An 18,857-nucleotide genomic window follows, 5' to 3' on the forward strand; every position below is an offset into this window, starting at 1 on the left:
AAATGTACGTTAGGAGGCGTCATTCTCTTCAACAAGAAGAAGGTAATAGTAAAACTCAAGGCCATGCATTATTCTTCTTGTCTGCTTTTGTAGATTCTTTTGAAAACTATAGTAACAGAGAAACTCCACATGGTATGACCACCGAACACAGCAGAAATAATAAAGCATGAAAAAATTGAAGTAAAAATCTTGCTGGCTTTGAAAAACTGGCTAGTCCCTAATTAACTAAACCTAAAAGAATCCTCTGTAAACAAAAATGAGACAGAAGCTAAGTTAAATGACAGACACTGAAAAAAAATAAACGCAAATATAAACAAGGTAGGCAAACCATACAAAATAGCAAAACTCACATTGCTTTCAATAAAAATAGTGGACAAAGCACACGCACCATAAACGACTTGAGGCGGCACTTTTGCACTGACAATCAGCTAATCAATCGCTCTTAAAAATAGATTAAAATCAATCGGAGAAGAACAATCAAAAGACTCCAAACAGTTCAAAGAATCTCTTTCTAGTTGCTCTGGAACAATTAGGAGATTCTCTGGATTTGTAGCCCTGGATATGCCTCACTTCTTCTAGCCTGCCCTAAACACCTCATTGGGAGGATGGAGATTGAAAGAAGAAGATGCATGAACATAGATGGTGTAGAGCAGCCAGACTTGCTAATCACCGTAAGCAGCAGGAGATGGGTGAGAAATCCAGGTACTGAGAGAGGAAGAAAGAGTGCAAATGGCGATCGATCGCTGGACTTGCGACTCATGGTGAGTGGTGGGAGAGATGGACTTCGTCTCCATAGCATGAATGATGAGCAGTGTGCAAGCGACTCATGGTGAGAGAGAGAGAGAGAGAGAGGAGTAAGAGAGACGAGTATCGAGAAAGGAAAGCCAAAGCAAGCTTTAGCGTCAGTTCTGTGGTTAACCACTAGATAGTGCAGGAGGACAGAGAAATATATACCCCTGTCCTAGTGTCTGCTCTATTCCACGAACAATGTTTGATGCACATTTTAATAAATAAAACGTGTGTGTTCCATTGCCATCAGTCCAATGCGATCAATGTCTCAGGGGATGTCATCATCGGGTCTATTAGTCATTTACTTGATTGATTGAAATGATAATTTGGTCATCCAAGTACTTGTGATTTTGTGATCGGTTCCCCACATCCACTAATGGCTGGTAAGTTAGCTTTTAGCTGACTATACGAGTATCATCCTTTTAGGCAAGTTGAAGCTATACATGTATAATACGGCATGGGAGAACTAAAACCAAGTCATAGATTTCCGTGTGTTGCCTGGCAGTATTGCGGATCTAGTTTGTCTATGATGGCAATGTACTGAAGAGAGTGCATTACTAACCCTGATGAAAGACACTTGTGGTTAGGCGACAAAAATAGGAAAAACCTCTTAAATCAATAAAACTATAGTTGTTGTCGCTCGGGTTCAGCGTAAGCTTCATTTCGAGTTCAGCGTAAGCTTTATTTCTAACTAGTTTTTTCACGGGGGGGAAATCTTTATAGTGCGATTAGGACTATGAAGGGAGATACAGCATTTGTGGATTTTCTTCAAATCCATTCTCCACACGCAATTGATAAATCTATCTTGCTTTTTCTAAGGGCCGAGCCTAATTGTTTTTAAAAAATCAGATACGATAAGCAATTTAACATCCAAACATCTTAACCAGTATATCTGAATCTGAACTGTGAGTTGTTATCCGAATCTGAACCATGAGTTGATATTCGAATCTAAACTGTGAGAGCTGACAGATTGATATCCTGTAACTAAATATCTGAATGAGAACTTGAGTTGGTGTCCTTAGGCTTTGAACTTGCAACCTATGGCAATAGTGAAATCTTTGGGTAAAAGGTTTAGTCAAAAAAAACTAACTTAAAGTCATGAAATAAAAAGAATATTAATTATATATGAAGGTATAATATGATTAAGAGCTAATGGTTTCCATAAAGTTGCATATAATAATAGTACTATAGTTACCACATATGCCATTTAATTTAAAGTATTTAAAACTATATCATATAAAACAAATTAATTAATAATTAATATTGTGTTTAATTAAATGTTTTTCTGTAAACAAGCAAACTATTATAGTTAAGACATCAACTAAGCAGGATATCTTAAATAATGTATTTATTTAATTTAAAAAAATAAAGAAAACTTCAATCAAAAAATTTCAATAGAATGGCCATTTTTAAAAATATGAAAACTAATCGCAACTAAATATATTTAATATGAAAAAATTGTTGAACTCATAAAAAAATTATTTATCAAATTATCAATTACTTATTTAATCAATCAAGTAAATTATTTTGTATAATCATATAATTTATCCAAAAGTCTTATGTGTTTGATATATAACACATAATTCACAAATTTTAAAACAAAGACCTTTATTTAATAGAAAAACAACAAATTGTTTAATTTAATAAATTATTTGATATTTGATTTGATTAAATAATACAATTTTATGTAAAAAAAACACCTATTGTAAAAAAATAAGAGAATTAGCCCAAAGAGTTAGTGATGATGTACAGCGAATGAAAGTTTGACATCATTGAACACACTTTTTATGGATGTAACACAAACTATTTCAATTAACTAAATAAAATTAAAAAACTATTAAATAATATTTTTTAAAATAAAAAATAATATGGATCACTTGATTTAATAATTCTCAATAAGTCATCATCATGAAATAATAGTTTACTCTATTAAAATATGTTATTATTTAAAAATTGACAAATCAATGTTTAATTTGTACAGTTAGTATGGAAAAAGTTTGAAAAGTCAGGCAAATAATTTGTAGAAAAAATGTACAAACCATATGAAAAAATCGTGAAAAAAAATGTAAAAACAATATGATAACTTGTTTATTGAGAAAGTTATTTGTCTAATTACTCAAACATATTATTTGCTGAAACATGCAATGTCATAAAAAATTTATTTAGTTGATAAACTAGTTGTTTTAGATAAGTATATAAGTGTTTTAGATAAGTTTTTTAAAAACAAAGAATCGATGAAAATAATTCAAAACTTTTGAATCAAGAATTAAACCCATGTTTTATTCAATGAGTTATTTGATTAATAAATCAATGCAACAAATTTTAATTAATTTTAAAACATAAGCAACTATTTAGCAAGTTAACAAAAAATAAGTAAAAAAATAGACAATGTCTTATTATAACTATTTAATTAAACTATGTTATGCAATCAATGTGTGCATTTTTATTAATTAATATTTAGTAATTAAATAAAAAAATTAACACAGTAAAGATTTTTAAGAGATGATGGGGTTAAATTAGGGTTGAGGACAAGTAGATGGAACTAAACAATTTAAAAAATCGACCCGTTTCCCCCTTGTGCCTCTTTGCGTCTTTTCATCTGTTTCCGCCTCGGCCTGTACCCGCGACCGCCATTCGTAGCAGCAAACAGAAGGATCGTCCTCTATCGCCAGGTGATATCACAGTCTGCCGCTCTTTCTTTGGTGGCATTTGCACCGTTTTAATTTTGTTTCTCTCCACTCAGGCGTTCACATCTTCAACAGCATTGACGGCTCCCTCTACTTACACAACAGGCTTCCTATTCTCAGACCGTCTCAAAAATCCCCCTCTCACGTCCCTCTCTCTCTCTCTCTCTCATGCATTTTTTATTTCTGATATTCTGGTAGGCCTCTTTAACATATATTTTCCTGGCTTAAGATTTTCCCTAGGTTTTCCCTGTTACAAAAAAATGTTGGGCCGTTGGTAGGCATTTGGTGGTTATGCCTTTGATTATATGCGTCTTCCCTGTTAGAGTGTTATGTGGGGTTTCTTCTTCTAGGTAAATTGTATCTGGTGTTGGTATTTGATCTAATTTATAATTCTCTCCCTTCAGAGTATCTTTCCTGAGCCCATATGCAAAGAGGGGAAGCCTGTTGTCAGGTGATTGTAGCCATGGATCCTGCGTCTCGCATGAGAAGAGACCTAACGATTAGTCCCCACAAGGGGGTTGTGGTTTCTTCTCCTCTTATCATAATGATTGTCCGACCATATTATTTGTATGACAAGTGTGGCTTCCTTCTCCAATGTCGAAATGTTTTGTATGTTTTGTGTTCTGCTTGAAGTCTCTAACCAGTAAGGCAGTAACCTCTCTACAAGAAGAGGTGGACAGCAAAAGGTGAGGAAAAGAGAAAAAAATGCGGTAAGAACTGAGAAAAGCTAACTGACGCCCAAAGGTAGAGGGGGTGAGACAAGGTGACCATTGCATTGTTGTGAATAGTCTACCTGGTACTGCTCTGTTTTGGTTCAGTGTTTCGATCATTCATAATCATCACCTTTTCAGTAAACATTTGATTTTTCATTGTATTTCTTTCTTGTTCTGGAGTTTGATAGGGAACGAATGGAGTCTATGGGAGATGTTAAGAGTCAACGCATTATTATTTTGGGCAATGGTTTTGCAGAATGAAACCTGATATAAACCAATTGAGCCCAAGGATTGTGTCCATTACTACACAGCAGAAGGAAGGTAGACTTTTGTTTTCTATAGAGTTGTGATTTGAAATAAGGTTTTTGTTCTTTTCTCACCAATTACTTTCATTGGTATGTTATAACAGTTAAAGTGTATATCAGTCTTGAGTTCTTCCGGAGAGATTTCATCAAGTTTCTTTGACAATCTCAAGTGACGGAAGACTCAACAAATTTTGTGATTATGAAGTACAAGAATTAACGGGTTGAAGGATTCATACTATAATTTTTGGCAGATGCCTAGATATTTAATGGAAACTTATTAGACAGTTTAGGGGGTGGCTCACCTTTTATGCTTTGGGCCTTTTAAAAAAAAAAAAAAACCATTGGTAATTAACAACTTTAGAGGCTTGCATTATTTTGCTAAGCATTCTTGGATTAGATTATGTCATTGACTCATTGGGACATATGGTTTTCATATTTTGCGCAAATACATGATGCTTTGTTAGGCAGCATGTGCACTAATGTAGAAATAATGTCTTAGGTAGTGCCCAGTGGGCCCTTTCTTGAATGAAAAACAAGTGGAATTTGTTTAGCAATTTAAAAGTTAGTTTGGGATGTCAAATTTGAAAGTCTTTAAATCAAAATGGGATTTTTAAATATAGAATTTAAATTCGGATTGAAATGGGATATTGAATTAAAAAATCAGATTCTGATTTTAATCAGATTTTGAATTTAAAAGTTCAAATCGGATTTCGATTTGAATGTTGGTTTCGGATAGGAACCGGATATGGTTCTAAAGTTGGATGATTGGAAACCAGATTTTGATTTAAAAGTTAAATTCGGATAGAAACCGGATATGGTCTTAAAAGTCAGATTTAGATATTCTATACATTTTTTATACATTTTTTTTCATCCGAATTAGAATCTGAAAATATGCATATCCAATCAGATGTGATGAAGAGTATATTTGATTCAAATCTGATTACTTGACATGATTGCAGTGGCAGAACAAAACAAATTCTCTGAAGAACATATTAGCAAGGCAGTTACAATAGTGAAGCAAGTTTGATCATCTGGGAATATAAATTCTTGAAGAACATATTAGCAAGGCAGTTAAAATAGTAAAGTTTGATCATCTGGGAATATGACGGAGTCCATGTTAACTGCCCATCAAGAACCCACGGCGCTCATTCCAAAACATGAACAGCTTAGTGCTCCAGATTAGCAGCTTTGCACCATGCAATGCCAACATCAAGGCTGTGATTCATCCTTGCGGAAGGTTCATTCAACTCAGCATTGATCGTGTAAAACCAACCATATCAGTGAAGAATCCACATAGCCTACTGTTTAGTGAGCGTGAAATGGAGTACCTCAATTGCGTTAGGCAAAGACATTTACACGTGAGAGAGAGAGATTAAAGCAGCCAAATAGGAACGAAAGGAATGTCTTACAGCCATATACATGATCACTGCAGCCCCAAAATTGTCTCACCTATCAAAAGGATCCACCTTATTTATACAATGTGAAGGATCTACTGCACCAGCCACCTTTTCTCTAAGGTTGAATTTTTTTGCTATTAGTGGCCGTACATCATCAACACCAACTAAACTCTCCAAGAAAGGCAGAAGAGAAGGCAGTGCATCATCTGAGCGATCGTCGAACCAACTTTCAATTGGAATCCCATTATCCACTTGAAACCCAAATGCCTGGAACAAGATGGTATGTTTCTGTAAGAATCAAGTCAGAACTATGATGATTACGACGTGTAAAGGTTTGGAAGTTTGACAGACAAACAGTGACCAGTTTAATGGTTTGGTGCCCAAGCATGGTAAAATAATTCATGTAAATGACTAGCCCTTCTGGAAGCTCCCCATCCAGAATTTTCATGCATTCCTATCATGCCATGCCATGTCAAGCTTGCTTAACCCACAAACTTTGGGTAAAAAAAGGGGGAGTTTACTAGGATCAATACTAAAGGCACTACCTGTGGAGAGTTATCAATTATTGCAACTCGTGCCAAATCACGGCCTAGCACCGTCAAATCCTTCAGATAATTCCCATCCACGAACACACAGGCTTCTCGATACACACGATGACGAAATATTTTCCTTTTTGGATCCAACATGTTGAGAAGCTGTTCAGCGTATATGCTTTGGCTTGCTGTGAAGATTATAATTTCAAACAAGCTGGCAACTCTTTCCATGAAAAGCATGAGATGAGGACGACAACGCACATAAACCGTGTGCTCCTTGAGATTAAAATGTACAGGAAATGAGAAATCTGCATCATCACAGTGTTCCAGACTTGAATGCACCAAAGTCTCTGCAAAGAAAAGAAAATGAGGAACCAGTCAGTCGGGTCATAGCACTAGTTGCATAAAACAAGTACATCTACATCACATGTTAAGAGTCATAACATAGATTTGTGTAGGAAACTATCAACTATCGGTTTAAGAGAAGCTCGAGAAGATACTAATTCTCACCTAGGTCCTGACAACTCAAAGTTACTAACTTGAAGACAGATAAAACAAGTGTATCATCTAATCATATACAAAAGAAATGCACATGAACCAAACAGAAGGATTAGTTGAATGTTGAAAGTTGAAACCTACACTTCTACACATAATTGTACAAAAGATACCTATAGAAATTGATCAGTCACTACTAACAAACCAAACAAAATTCAGAGTAATACTTTTCGATGTTTAACTTGATTCCCTCTAGTTCCCAGGTCTAGCGCTTGCAACAGTTGGACGAATGATAAACTACCATGTGGCGAAGTGCAACAGTTGGACGAATGATAAACTACCATGTGGCGAAGTGCAACAGTTGGACGAATGATAAACTACCATGTGGCCAAGGATCCCTCACAGTCAATGCTTAGGGGACCTCAGGGAACCTTTTTCATGTCAGCAAGATCACTAAGCACAGAAATTTAAGGGAAACATTCCACCAAACTCCAATTTAAGGTGAACATCTAAAGAAAATAAAATAAAATAAGTTAATATCCAATCATAAATCTAATAAGACCCGGTAGTACAGCTAGGAGAGACAGAACTTGAAGATAGCTAGCACAGCAACAAAGGTCAAGAGAAACATGGCATCAACTAGTAAACAAGGGAAGCAAATTGCATAAAAATCAAGCTGTCTAATATGCCAGCATAATAAATCCACCTAATCAAAATACGCTTCCAAGACAATCACATAATTTGAGTACAATACAGGAAAATTTTAAGACAATTACCATCCAGATCCAAGACAAGAGTGGTTGATGGACAGCTTCTTGTTTGCTTTGGCAGTAGCATGGGCCGAAAAGTAGGTACTACAGTTGAAAGTTCGGGCAAATTCTTTATAAACAAATACGGATCAAAATCAGCCATTTCATCATCTTCATCAGCTTCATCATAAACCTGCAGATTTGTAGACTCTGAATGCAGATCAACATCACAGTCCATCTTCACGCACTGAATTTCCAGGCACAGAGGTGAATCTTTAGCAGATAATATATTGCCTTCATGTTCCTCCATTTCAGAATTACAGACAGGATCATTTCCATCCTCAAGTGATCTCTGCATGCAATTAAAATACAAATTAAACTTTGGAAATCCACCTACTGAAGGTTTAAGACCAAGAATTGTGCATTTTTCTTGCAAATCAGTTCTTACATTCTCAGAAGTATGCTTAGCTAGTTCTTCAGCTACTCCATTGGATCTTTCCATAGGAATTTGATGATCTAGCACATCACAGTTTGAAACTTTATGTCCACTTTGATGAAGGCCAGAAACATGATCTTTATCGTTGAAGCATTTGCTGAAGTCAACTGAACCAAATAAAGGATGCACCCGTCATATGCAGCATTGAGAATCAAATTAGAAGCTCCGCTTTTACACTCTAGGTCACAGTCAATATTGTTCAATGGTACTATATTAATGATATCCAAGTAATAAAGGAATTACCTTTGTAGGACTTCACAGAACCGGCACCTTCAGAAAAGTGAAAGCCTGGAGAAAATATTGTCTCGAGTGCACATTGGGAATCATCTTGTGGAATTCCCTGAAACAGGCTCATTTAATTTAAAAAAAAATATTGCAAGATGAAGTATCACAAAGTGTGAAAAGGAAACATGCAAGTAAATATTTGTGAGAGAGAAAAAATATGAGACCACAAATTGAATTATCTTTGGATATGACACTTACATTACAGTCAATAGATGCTCCATACTTAAAATTGCTTGCTAACCTAGCATCATCATCAAGACCTCTTGTCAACAAGTAGCTCTGACTGGAATCTTTTGAAACTTCATTGCACCCAATTTTCTTCAATCGGACTTCAGCAGCAACATGAACTGCAAAAAAGAAGCTACTGCTAAAATTACAATTGCAACAGACAAAAATAACCTAAACTTCACCATATCCTGAAAACCAGGTATTAAATTCATAAATCTCCCAGTAACATATTACCGGTTCAAAGAATCAAAAGCTAAGCATAAGCTCCCCCGTACCACAAGTGTTTTAACAGAACCAAGCAAAAAATGTGGTCTAAGCATTATTCAAAGAAGAGAAATAGAAAAGCCTCCATACAATGGCTCCGGTGATAAAAGTAAACAATTTTCCTTGTTCAGCAGTAATGAACCATGAACCATCATACTTATAAATTGCAAACAGATATTTAATTTGGTGATTTATTTCATTAGAAGTGAAAAGTCAACTATAAATGCTCATTTAAGAAAGAAAATATGAACAATTGTCAACATAATTCATTACCAAATCTTTGCTTTCTTGTAGAAGACGTAATCAGCTCAGTTGCTTTCTTCTCTGGTATCTCCACATTGTCATAAACCTGTCTATGCTGTCTGGGTAACCTACGATTGGCACGACCAGCAGTTCTTGCAGAATTCTTCTTTGTTTTCATTTTCTTATGTCGAAACAAATATGCATTAGCAAGTAGAACTTATTCACTTCAACATAGAAGGTTATTGGGCCAAAACTAGACAACCCTTAAAAACAAGACTTTGTAAGCAGCTCCAATGAGTTCCTGCGACAAAAAATCAGCATGTCAGCACCTAGTGTGATGCCACTCTCTGCAGTAGGATCAATATGTATTCTGTAATATGGACCAGATATACTGCAACCGAAGGAAGAGGAGAAAATACACTTCATCAAATTTATTTTATGTGCAACTCAAATAACATGGTCAATTGGATACTACATAATGTGTAATCTAGGGCAAGAATAACAAATAGAATGAGTATCATAAACAAAATTGCCACATGTATATGATAAACAAAAAAAGTCAAAATAAACTTATATCTTTCTCTTTCGAAATTGAGGTATTTGAAAACCTGGCATGCAGTAGACGGCAACTGAGGCTCAACATCTTAAACAGGATGTACCGGTGGCCATAGAAATAACACATGATTCTAACCCCCACCTCAAAAGAAATATCAGTTTTAAACTGAAATACACACAATGTAAAAAGCAAAAGCTTGATTATGATGCTTACATAAAAAGGTACACTCTTAGTCTTCCAAATTGAACAAATCTTGGGAGATTCTAGTAGGGACAGCTAGATTGGTCTACCAGCATTGGAACCCATCAGGAGCTTGGTGCAAAATCAACATTCATGCATTGTTCAGAAGTACATGGACGCAAAAAGTTATCCAGGGAATTGGCTAAGAAGTTCAATCCAATTTCCTTCCAAATTAGGTCATGATTCAGCACGATCAAGCAATCTCCCAAAAGATACGAGAACAGAAAATGAAAACAGTTATTCCCGATTTCGAAAAGCATGCCAACAGAAAGAAGTGATACCGAAAACCAAAAGCAAAGTGCATAAGCATAACCAGGTAACACCCTTAAGCCCCCTAAAACTCTAATAAACCAAATAGTCCCAACAACATGTAAGCGCCATCTACTCCCAATCTGACAAAGATCCAATTCACATACGTTTCCCTAATCAATCACCACTGACAATCGCAACAGCAATCTCGAACTCTCAAACTTCAAAAATTTTTCAGAAGACCCTCCAAATGAACGAGTCGGAGTAAAACATTCTGTCGTTAAACCACTTCCTTACTAAAGCAACCGACAGCATGCACCGAACCAAAGGATTGTACTCATCTCGTAGGAACAACTTATGGACACCACAATTTCAAAAGGCCACTGAAGTGATCCTCACTAAAGCAACCCAAGACAAAACGGGGGGACCTCTGAATGTGCGGCCAGCAATGGAGGGCTTCCCCTCATCCTCATCAGATGACCAAAAGACCGGCGTGGGGTGAGAACGAAAGCAACGGCTAAAGAACATAAACAAGCACATAAGATCACAAGAACAGTTAACGCAATGGTCAATTATTCATACCAGAAAACGCCCAACAATGGTGAGACCCACAGGTTCGAATTGCCCGAAACGCTTCGCTATGAGAAAGTCACTCAAAGAAGAGAGAGAGACAGCCTCTATGTCAAGGAGTTCTCCCCCTCTCCTCCTCCCTCGGCAAGCGTGTGCATTTTTCCCTCCATTTCCCCAGATAGATAGGGGGAGAGAGACAGAGAGGTGATCGGAAATTAGGGCAAAATTTCTGAGTTCTGAGACGATGCCGATATCTCTCCCGATAAATACCGGTGGTGGGGCCCGCGGTGGTGGGAAAGCTTCCTTTTCCCCCTCTTTTGAAATTTTTTGAAACGGGGGACCTCGCTTGGCTCGGGATCTCCCGGGGCGTGTACGGGACGAGGTGGGAAGAGCGAAGGGTGGGGTCGTCCGAGCGATCGCATCGCGTGGAGTTGTGTCCCGACTGGGGAGGGCGTTTCTTGTCTTGAGCCCACTTGATCCAGTCTTGACCCAGTCCACCACCCGGGTCGAATGGACTAGGGTTGGCTCGTGCAGCGCACTTGGTCTGCTGGTCCACTCAATCTGGTTGCAGATGGTTGATGTAAAGGTTCGGATCCAGGTCGGATTCCGTTTCGGACAATTGTGACTTAAATCGGATTCTATTCAATTGAGGTGGATCCAAATTCGCGTTTGAACCTTGTTTGTTAAATCTGGGACTGGATCTAACTAGCACAAGATCCAATATTCATATTTAATTTTGCCGACTTGAAACCAATTCCGGATTGAGTCATGAAATTGCATATTGGAGCCAATCTATAATCGGATCATCCCTTCTTACCTGATCTGACTAAAGGGATTTAAAATCTATATTAACTCAGTTCCATTCCCAGTTGCAAAAGACTTTCCGGATCAATCTGACCCATTATTTTCCACATTTGGATCTTCAAAATGGGAACCCGACAATATTGCATCAGCTGTGCCTTTTGTCAGGTTGTATTGTTTTTCCTAAAGCCGGATATTGTTTAGATCCAGATTAAAAACCAATAAAACTTGTCTTTAGACTTGAAATGCATGTCATTTTACCACTTCTCACAAGACCCAATATGCTGTTGACCATTTTATATCAGACCTGGGATGTAATGGAACTTTTGGATCCAGATTTGGTCACAATTCATTAGATTTGTTTCAATTCAGGGCTAGTAGTACTATTTTGGATCCAAGAAAGATGCCATGAGATTATGTTCCGAGTTGAAGAAAGCCAAGAAGGTGAAGGGTGAGGACCTGTTTAACAGCACTTGCGTCTTCTATAGCATCTATTATTCCCAGAAAAAACTAGATGGCTTACCTCAGTCTCATAAAAGAGTTTGGTAGAACAAAAGAGAAAAGTTGAAGACTAGGATCCAAAGTTGAATTTGAGTGACTTGCTGTATCATGCGGCCCCACTTTCATTTAAGAAAACTATTCCGATAGTGCTGGAAGTCGTGGGTGTGATGCTTTTTTGAGAAAGTTCTGACATAATCCTACATCAAGGTATGCGCATTATTAGGACCTAGAGGGTTTTACTTATACTGCTTAGAATGGGCCGGAGGTTCAGGGTTTTGTAGTGCCAGGAGAGATTGAAAGGTCTTTATATCTAAATGTGATTTGTTTTTACTTCTAACTTTGGTATGTGTCCATATATATGATCTTGGGTTGGTTACCAGTCACTTAATTGGATAAGAATTATATGAGCGGTCATTTTAAGGATATGAGATAGTGGAGATTAAGTTGAAAAAAATAGAAACCAAGCTGTAATTGTAATAGACAAAAGTAACCCTCAAAAGAAGGCAAGTCTTATCGATTAAGAGAACTGATTTGTTTTTTCTTATGGTGGGTATCTCCATCCCTTCAAAATACAACTTTGCTTCTTTTTTTTTTTTTAACTTAATCTCCAATATTTGATTCCTATAAAATTGATTGCTTTATACGATTCTCATTTAGTTACTATATAAGGGTCCTATATATATATATATATATATATATATATATATATATATAAATAATGCTACCAAACCCTCATATACTAGACTTTGATAAGGACCATTTAGACCATTGATTTTAATGAGATCAAATGGTGGAGATTATGTTATGAATATAGAAACCAAATTATTTTTTCAAAAATAAAAATACCCGTCAAAATAGACAAGCGATTTTGTTTAAGAAACCACATTTGTTTTCTTTCTAACACTTAAAAAAATAGCTTGCCTCTATGTTTGTAACTACATCTCCGCCATCCAATCCCCTTGAATTGACGATTTGGATGATCCCATCGTCTGACATACAAGGTTCTAGTAGTAGTGTGCGTGTATAGGTATACGAGTTGAAATCCCCTAATAATTAGGAGTGTCAATATATCCGATTTAAATTGGATATCCTACCGAACCAATCCAAAACATTTTGGAAAAGAATTTAATATCCGATTAAGAAATCAAATCAGATTCGGATTTAATATATGGCATCCGATCGGATTTGAAATCGGATTCGGATATACATAAATATTTGATCGAATTCGGATTGGATTCATTTTAGACAAATATCCTACATCTTATGCTATTACACTTTGAAATTAGCAAAATCCTGTTCAAACTTTGGATGTGGATTCGAATATGAATATAAAAATCAGATTGGGATTGTCAAATTGGATTTTGGATTCGAATTCAGGTATGACTTTTCTTTATTCGTATTCAAATTCGAATATGTGAATATCCGAAAAAACGAATATGATTAAGGACATATTCAATCCAAATCCGATCTGTTAACATCCTTACTACTCAATGAGTCCTAAAGCAGGACTATATTTCTTTCTCCATTCTTGTTTCTCTTTTCTTTTATGTGGTCACTCTACTCTAGCATAAAAACCAGGTTTTATTCATTCCCCTTCCACACACACATAAATCTTCGGATAATTTTCTTTTTTGAAAATACAGTCTTCCGAAAGAATTAGTCTCACTGGTTAATGGGCATTGGATAGTGTTTAGCATGGAAAATGGAAGCAAAAACTTTATAATCTTTAGCAACTCGCACTTGTACTTTGAGGAGAAACCCAGACATGAACCTCTTGAAAGGGAGAGAACATTTTAGTAGGTAGACAGACACAGGGTATGGTTTGTTATTCTTTAAATCTGTCTCAATTTTATTCAGCCAATCGTTATCCTGTTCGTTTTCAACCCTATTAAGCTTCCAAACGGGGAGGCCCTGATCTGGACAGAGTAAAGTCAGCCATTAGATCCGCCGAAGGATTTGCATCTTTAGCTGCCACTTTGGCAACCTAATATTCTATTCTTTATCAATTAAACCAGATACTATTTGTTAGCACCAGGCAATGCAGTCATTGTAGAAAATGGATGTGCCAAAAAGGGTTCATCGAGTGCCCCCAGTAGCCATGAGCAGAAATGCCGCACCTAGCTAGAGGGTTGGACCGAAGATTTTTGAATTGAAGGAACTACATGGTTCAATATTTCGGAATATTTCTTCGCACAATATGATACAAATCGGCCAGGAACCACAGTAAATTTGATTTATAATAGACAGTAACATTTTCAGCAGCATAGAATGATGTCCAATGTGAAGGACTATTCCGGCAGACACTACTGCTCATACACGGCAGTAGGAAGGGCAGAAATACATTTGAAAAACGAAGCCCAACAAACCTGCTCATTGCAGCTTCACGGCAGGGACCTCTCTCCAGCAGTTTCCGGGTAAGCTGATTGCAGCTTCACTTGAAGGAAAAGTACAAAAGTATATATATATATATATATATATATATATGAGTACACACCAAATCAGAAAAGAGAGATTCCCCAACAAGAGAGGAAGACGAAACCACAAAAACTATCTACATTCACAGGACCAATGGGAGAAGTATAGCAAAATTTCAGGAATCAGCAGCATCTTTTACCATCAAATTCTTCTATCCTTGAAACAGGTGAAATTGGAAATAAAATTTAATTGCTAGAAGAAATAAGCCATGATTTTTTTAAGTGTTTTCTGAAGCGGAGCTTTCTCTGAGAAGCTATTTGAATCCCCAGAAGGGCCAAGGACACTCCAGGGCTCTTAATGTCTTCTTGCAGCTAGAATGGGCAAGCCATCACTTGAACAGAGGACGATCTAGAACATGCAATTTTCTCGTATGAAGAAATTAGTATTTCCTCAGTGAAGACTTTACCTGCCTCTATCTAATAAAAGAACTTGTCAGCTAGTTGATCTTGCTATTCAATTATGAATGTCAAGAGAATGACCAGAAAATGCACCTTCCCAAGGTCAAACTTCAATTGAACCAAGATCTTCAGATGTTTTTCAGATGAGAAAGAGCATCAGATGTTTTTGGAGGAACACAGGAACAACAAGAAGAGGTCACCGTTTGTACAAGTAGTTGGACAGAGGAAAGTTCATGGTCCTCGCAACCTGTAAACAACATAAGAAAAACTCATATATTAGAACCTGAAGGCAGTGGCAAAATCCTTTTGGCATCAAAATGCTTCTGTAGAATCAAGTAACCTTTAAAGCCAGTTCCTCATCCACCATGCAACGGAATCGAGTTGAACCATCTAGCGGGCAGCTTCCTCCCTTATAGACAAAATTAGCATTGCATAGAGTGGATAATTGCAGTAGCACGTCAGAGGTTAGCACACTGCCCTGTGTGTCAGTATCTTCTGGATCTTCTGCCACCGAAGTAATACACTGAAATATTGCCAGCAGTCGTTCCAATGGAAAAGTACCCGGTCCTTTCATAAGAACTTCTTCAGCTGCAATCTCCTTCTTCGTTATAGATATCTCAGAACTCCTGCTGCCAGACAAATAAGCACTGCTTATGCAAGATTTGACAGGGAAAAGAATAAAGAAAACGAGCCACAAATGCAGGACCAGTGAAAGCATACTTCCGTTTCCTCTTTCTAGTGTCGCAACCCCCAGCAGGATCAAACAGAGCAGCATCAAGAGTGGCAGGATTTCTTGACGCAAGGAATGCAGACATCAACAAAAACTTGGCAGACATAGACATGTGAAAATCGAGTCCGTCACCATCATCCCTACCAGCATGTCTTCGTAAAGTCCCCTTCTGCTTCACCCTTCGTTGACTGGTTTTGCAACCATCAGGCATTGATAGCTCAAATACTTGATTCAGTGCCATTGCTAGATGAGGCTGGATATAGCTAAAAAGTCTTCTTTTCATCTCTTCATCAGGAACAACTGTCAAGTCATCCAAAGGCTCACAGTACTTCTCAAATAATGGGGACAATGCCATCGATAATTCATTGATTCTTCTGGTAATCCTACAGAATGGCTTCAGTACAGCACTGTGCCAATGATTGTAAAATGTAAACACAGCATCAAACACAGTACTAGAAACACATGAGGTACAAACCACATGTCACCATACTGGCAGGTACCCAGTTTTTTATGAAACGTGTTTAGGGAAAAATGAGTTCACCGCAGCATGATGACTGTGAATTTTCTAACTGCCCCTTTGCTTTGATACCACTGTGAAGTGTGCGAACTATGAACGATATTCAGATAAGTACTACAGAATTATTAGGATACTGCGTTGAGAATATCATGTTCATTTTATTTAACCATGATTGAGAAATATGTTTATGTTAAGAATCTTTTCCAACTTTTCACTACACTTTTGTGGCATGATATATTTTCAAAATCAATTTTTTACTGTCTGGATCACCTTTTATTTTTGCCAGCAAACTGAAATTTTTTGTAGGATTTTCTTTTTATAAATACGTTGTACATGGATCCTGCACTATCAATATATTGCAAGCCCCAACAGGAATAGCAGTATTAAGAATAGGGCATCTCTAAGATAGTAAGATGTATGTCCTGCAGGATTGCAGAAAGTCAAGTACAACATGAAGACATACTATTCAGGAAGTCTACAATTCGTGTAGTATTCAGGTGGTGTTTCATGAGGCCAGAATAGTGGAATTCTAGAATTAAGATTCTCACTTTCAATGAAATAGGAATTGTGTCTGTTATCAAACAAAGAATTTATATTCTGGATTTATACATTCATTCTTGACTCAAATTTCCAGAATTGTGATTATTCTAGAATTTTTTCATCTATTTTTAGGGAACATGTCATGATGGTTTTAGTTCATCAATTCTACAATGTAGTTCATGTTTTATGAATCAAGCACATTATTTTCAATTCTAGAATCAAAATTCCAGACTATCAAAGACAAAGGGAAACTGGAACTGGAATTTTCATTGCAATTCCAATTTGAGGTGGACTTTTGTTTCTAGAATTTTAATTCTAGAATCAAAATTCAAGGCCATCAAATTTTAATTACTTCCCAGATAACTTGTTCATAATTACTGTACACCATTAGATGACTCGTATTTTCCATTGAACAAACCTCAGAATTACACTTTTTTCATTCTGCAAATAGTACGTCATCGGAAATATGAAAGAGTAGCTCTGCCCAACAAATGGACTTCCACGTTCAGTGAAACAGTATAGTTTTCGCTTCACGGTTGTGTACAAGAGTAGCAAAGGAATTTCTAGAACAGAAAAAGCAAGGAAGTTGCCAAAATAGCGCCTCATGCTGATGATGCACCAAGAGTTAGTACAATAATTAAAACGAAAGTATTGCAAGATATACTCCTTATACTAGGTGAAATCCTAGATAAAAATGTAAACTACACAAATAATACGAGCCAGAACTACTGCTTCGTGAGTATCTTCCCATTTGAGACTATGTGGCCGAAAGAACTGCCCAGATATTCTATGGATTTTCGAGCACACTTGAAGGCATTTGCCATAGAATTTTGCCTCCAAATCAATAGGCGAAAAAGAGATGACGCCTAGAATTTTTCATAAAAAACAGAAGTCAAAATGCCTAGCAGAAAATAAAGAAGAATCTACGTTCTGCCCGCGAAGAGATCAATGGAATACACTTCTGCCTTCTAAAAATCCATAAAAATAAAGGAATAAACTCACCAACTTACAGAAAGATCCGTAGTCTGGGCAGTAAGCACTAAGAATGTACTTACTCAAGGAAGGAAGAATAGAGCTTGGGATTCTCTTGAGTTCTCATCAGGATCTGGTGAATTTCGCCCTCAGAATACGCTGGAAAGAACACTGTGAGCAGCTCTGGGAACCCATTCTCGTGGTGAAGGTCATCCATCGATACGCTGCTGATGAAAACCAACCCTAACTCTGGCGTCTTCAAGGTATTGGAGAGCGAAAACAACACTGATATTAACTCTAAACCATCGTCCCAGTGGCGAATGTTCTCAACATTATCGAAGATCAAGTACACCATCCCACCTTGCTCGTCCGATTTTCGACCTCCGGACCTTGCGTGGACCAGAGCATCTCTTAGTAAGGCCACGAAATCCGACGCCCGGTCGCATCTCGATCCGCTCGAGTAATCAGTCTCTGCGGTCCTTCTACGGCACGAAATCTGATCCAGGATAGACTCAAACAGGATCCTGGGATTGTAGCACGATCGGCAGTTTGCGTAGGCGAACTGCCGGTTTAAGTGCCTGAAGACGCCGAGGACGACGCTCGTTTTGCCGGAGAACGGCGCGCCGTGGACGAAGAGGGGCGTCATCGGAGTGTTTGGAGGGCCGATCAAGCGGCAGAGCTCGGTGATCTGCCGGTGGCGGCCGGGCAGGTCGGCGAAAAGGGATTCGAGGGAGAAGAGTTTGCGTGCGTCCTTGCAGGAGGAAGAGTGGGGGGAACAGGCCTTGGTTTTCGAAGGTGTCTTTGGAGAGAAGGATGACGATCGCGTCGCTCGCGATGGTCGCTCAGAGTTCTCCATGGCCCGCCTCTTCCTCTCTCTCTCTCTCTCTCTCTAACTGTGTGTGAACCCTGGCTCTGTGGTGGGCAGGATGAGCCATTTTGGCGGGAAGGGGTTATCTGTATCGGTTTTAGAAAAAGCGATCTGATTCGTGAAAAACCGATTCGATACGAACGCTTGATACGGTCGCACCGTGCTCCGGTTCACATTCCATCGTTTGCAAGGAAGTCTCTGCCTTTCTTTTTATTGAGAATTTTTTTTATGTGAGAGGCTAAATTAAAATTTTTAA

The 18,857-nt window shown here is 37.6% G+C and overlaps 2 protein-coding genes and 1 long non-coding RNA gene across 9 annotated transcripts; 1 reads left to right on the forward strand and 2 right to left on the reverse strand.

The window, feature by feature from the left end:
- The first annotated feature begins 3,356 nt into the window (after positions 1-3,356).
- On the forward strand, positions 3,357-5,586 carry LOC116251633 (uncharacterized). Its single transcript, XR_004171719.2, has 3 exons — positions 3,357-3,461; positions 3,533-4,510; positions 5,454-5,586. It is a non-coding gene; the product is annotated as an uncharacterized LOC116251633 (long non-coding RNA).
- Positions 5,587-5,853: 267 nt separating this feature from the next.
- On the reverse strand, positions 5,854-11,031 carry LOC116251632 (uncharacterized). Of its 4 annotated transcripts, none has more exons than XM_031626006.2 (8): positions 10,812-11,031; positions 9,215-9,485; positions 8,648-8,796; positions 8,408-8,504; positions 8,117-8,271; positions 7,696-8,020; positions 6,437-6,774; positions 5,854-6,158 (listed from the first exon to the last, which is right to left on the reverse strand). In XM_031626006.2, exons 2-8 carry the CDS (start codon positions 9,360-9,362, stop codon positions 5,940-5,942), a joined length of 1,431 nt encoding a protein of 476 aa, XP_031481866.1. In that variant the 5' UTR covers positions 9,363-9,485; positions 10,812-11,031; the 3' UTR covers positions 5,854-5,939. The 4 variants fall into 4 exon arrangements, with proteins under 4 accessions (XP_031481866.1, XP_031481869.1, XP_031481867.1 ...); XM_031626009.2 differs by lacking the exon at positions 10,812-11,031 and adding an exon at positions 10,658-10,723; XM_031626007.2 differs by lacking the exon at positions 10,812-11,031 and adding an exon at positions 10,397-10,609.
- A 3,299-nt stretch (positions 11,032-14,330) lies between these two features.
- Positions 14,331-18,632, reverse strand: LOC116250979 (origin of replication complex subunit 5). 4 transcript variants are annotated; one of them, XR_004171554.2, is made up of 5 exons: positions 17,817-18,632; positions 15,695-16,111; positions 15,315-15,603; positions 15,068-15,221; positions 14,331-14,992 (listed from the first exon to the last, which is right to left on the reverse strand). XR_004171554.2 is itself a non-coding variant. In XM_031625007.2 (4 exons), exons 1-4 carry the CDS (start codon positions 18,587-18,589, stop codon positions 15,171-15,173), a joined length of 1,506 nt encoding a protein of 501 aa, XP_031480867.1. In that variant the 5' UTR covers positions 18,590-18,632; the 3' UTR covers positions 14,331-15,170. The 4 variants fall into 4 exon arrangements, 3 of the variants coding, with proteins under 3 accessions (XP_031480867.1, XP_031480864.1, XP_031480865.1); XM_031625007.2 differs by having other exon boundaries at positions 14,331-15,221; positions 15,695-16,087; XM_031625004.2 differs by having other exon boundaries at positions 14,331-15,221.
- Positions 18,633-18,857: the final 225 nt, after the last annotated feature.

Source organism: Nymphaea colorata, chromosome 3 (genome assembly GCF_008831285.2).
Source record: "Nymphaea colorata isolate Beijing-Zhang1983 chromosome 3, ASM883128v2, whole genome shotgun sequence".
Taxonomy (NCBI): Eukaryota; Viridiplantae; Streptophyta; class Magnoliopsida; order Nymphaeales; family Nymphaeaceae; genus Nymphaea; species Nymphaea colorata.

Excerpts from the sequence above, each read along its gene's own strand:
- LOC116251632 (XM_031626006.2), bottom strand. The coding sequence starts at position 9,362 with ATGAAAACAAAGAAGAATTCTGCAAGAACTGCTGGTCGTGCCAATCGT. Across the intron at positions 8,505-8,647 it reads GAGCATCTATTGACTGTAAT|GGAATTCCACAAGATGATTC; the intron begins GTAAGTGTCATA and ends AGCCTGTTTCAG. Across the intron at positions 8,021-8,116 it reads CTAAGCATACTTCTGAGAAT|AGATCACTTGAGGATGGAAA; the intron begins GTAAGAACTGAT and ends AATTGCATGCAG.
- LOC116250979 (XM_031625004.2), bottom strand. The coding sequence starts at position 18,589 with ATGGAGAACTCTGAGCGACCATCGCGAGCGACGCGATCGTCATCCTTC. Across the intron at positions 15,604-15,694 it reads ACTAGAAAGAGGAAACGGAA|CAGGAGTTCTGAGATATCTA; the intron begins GTATGCTTTCAC and ends TTTGTCTGGCAG. Across the intron at positions 15,222-15,314 it reads ATGAGGAACTGGCTTTAAAG|GTTGCGAGGACCATGAACTT; the intron begins GTTACTTGATTC and ends TGTTGTTTACAG.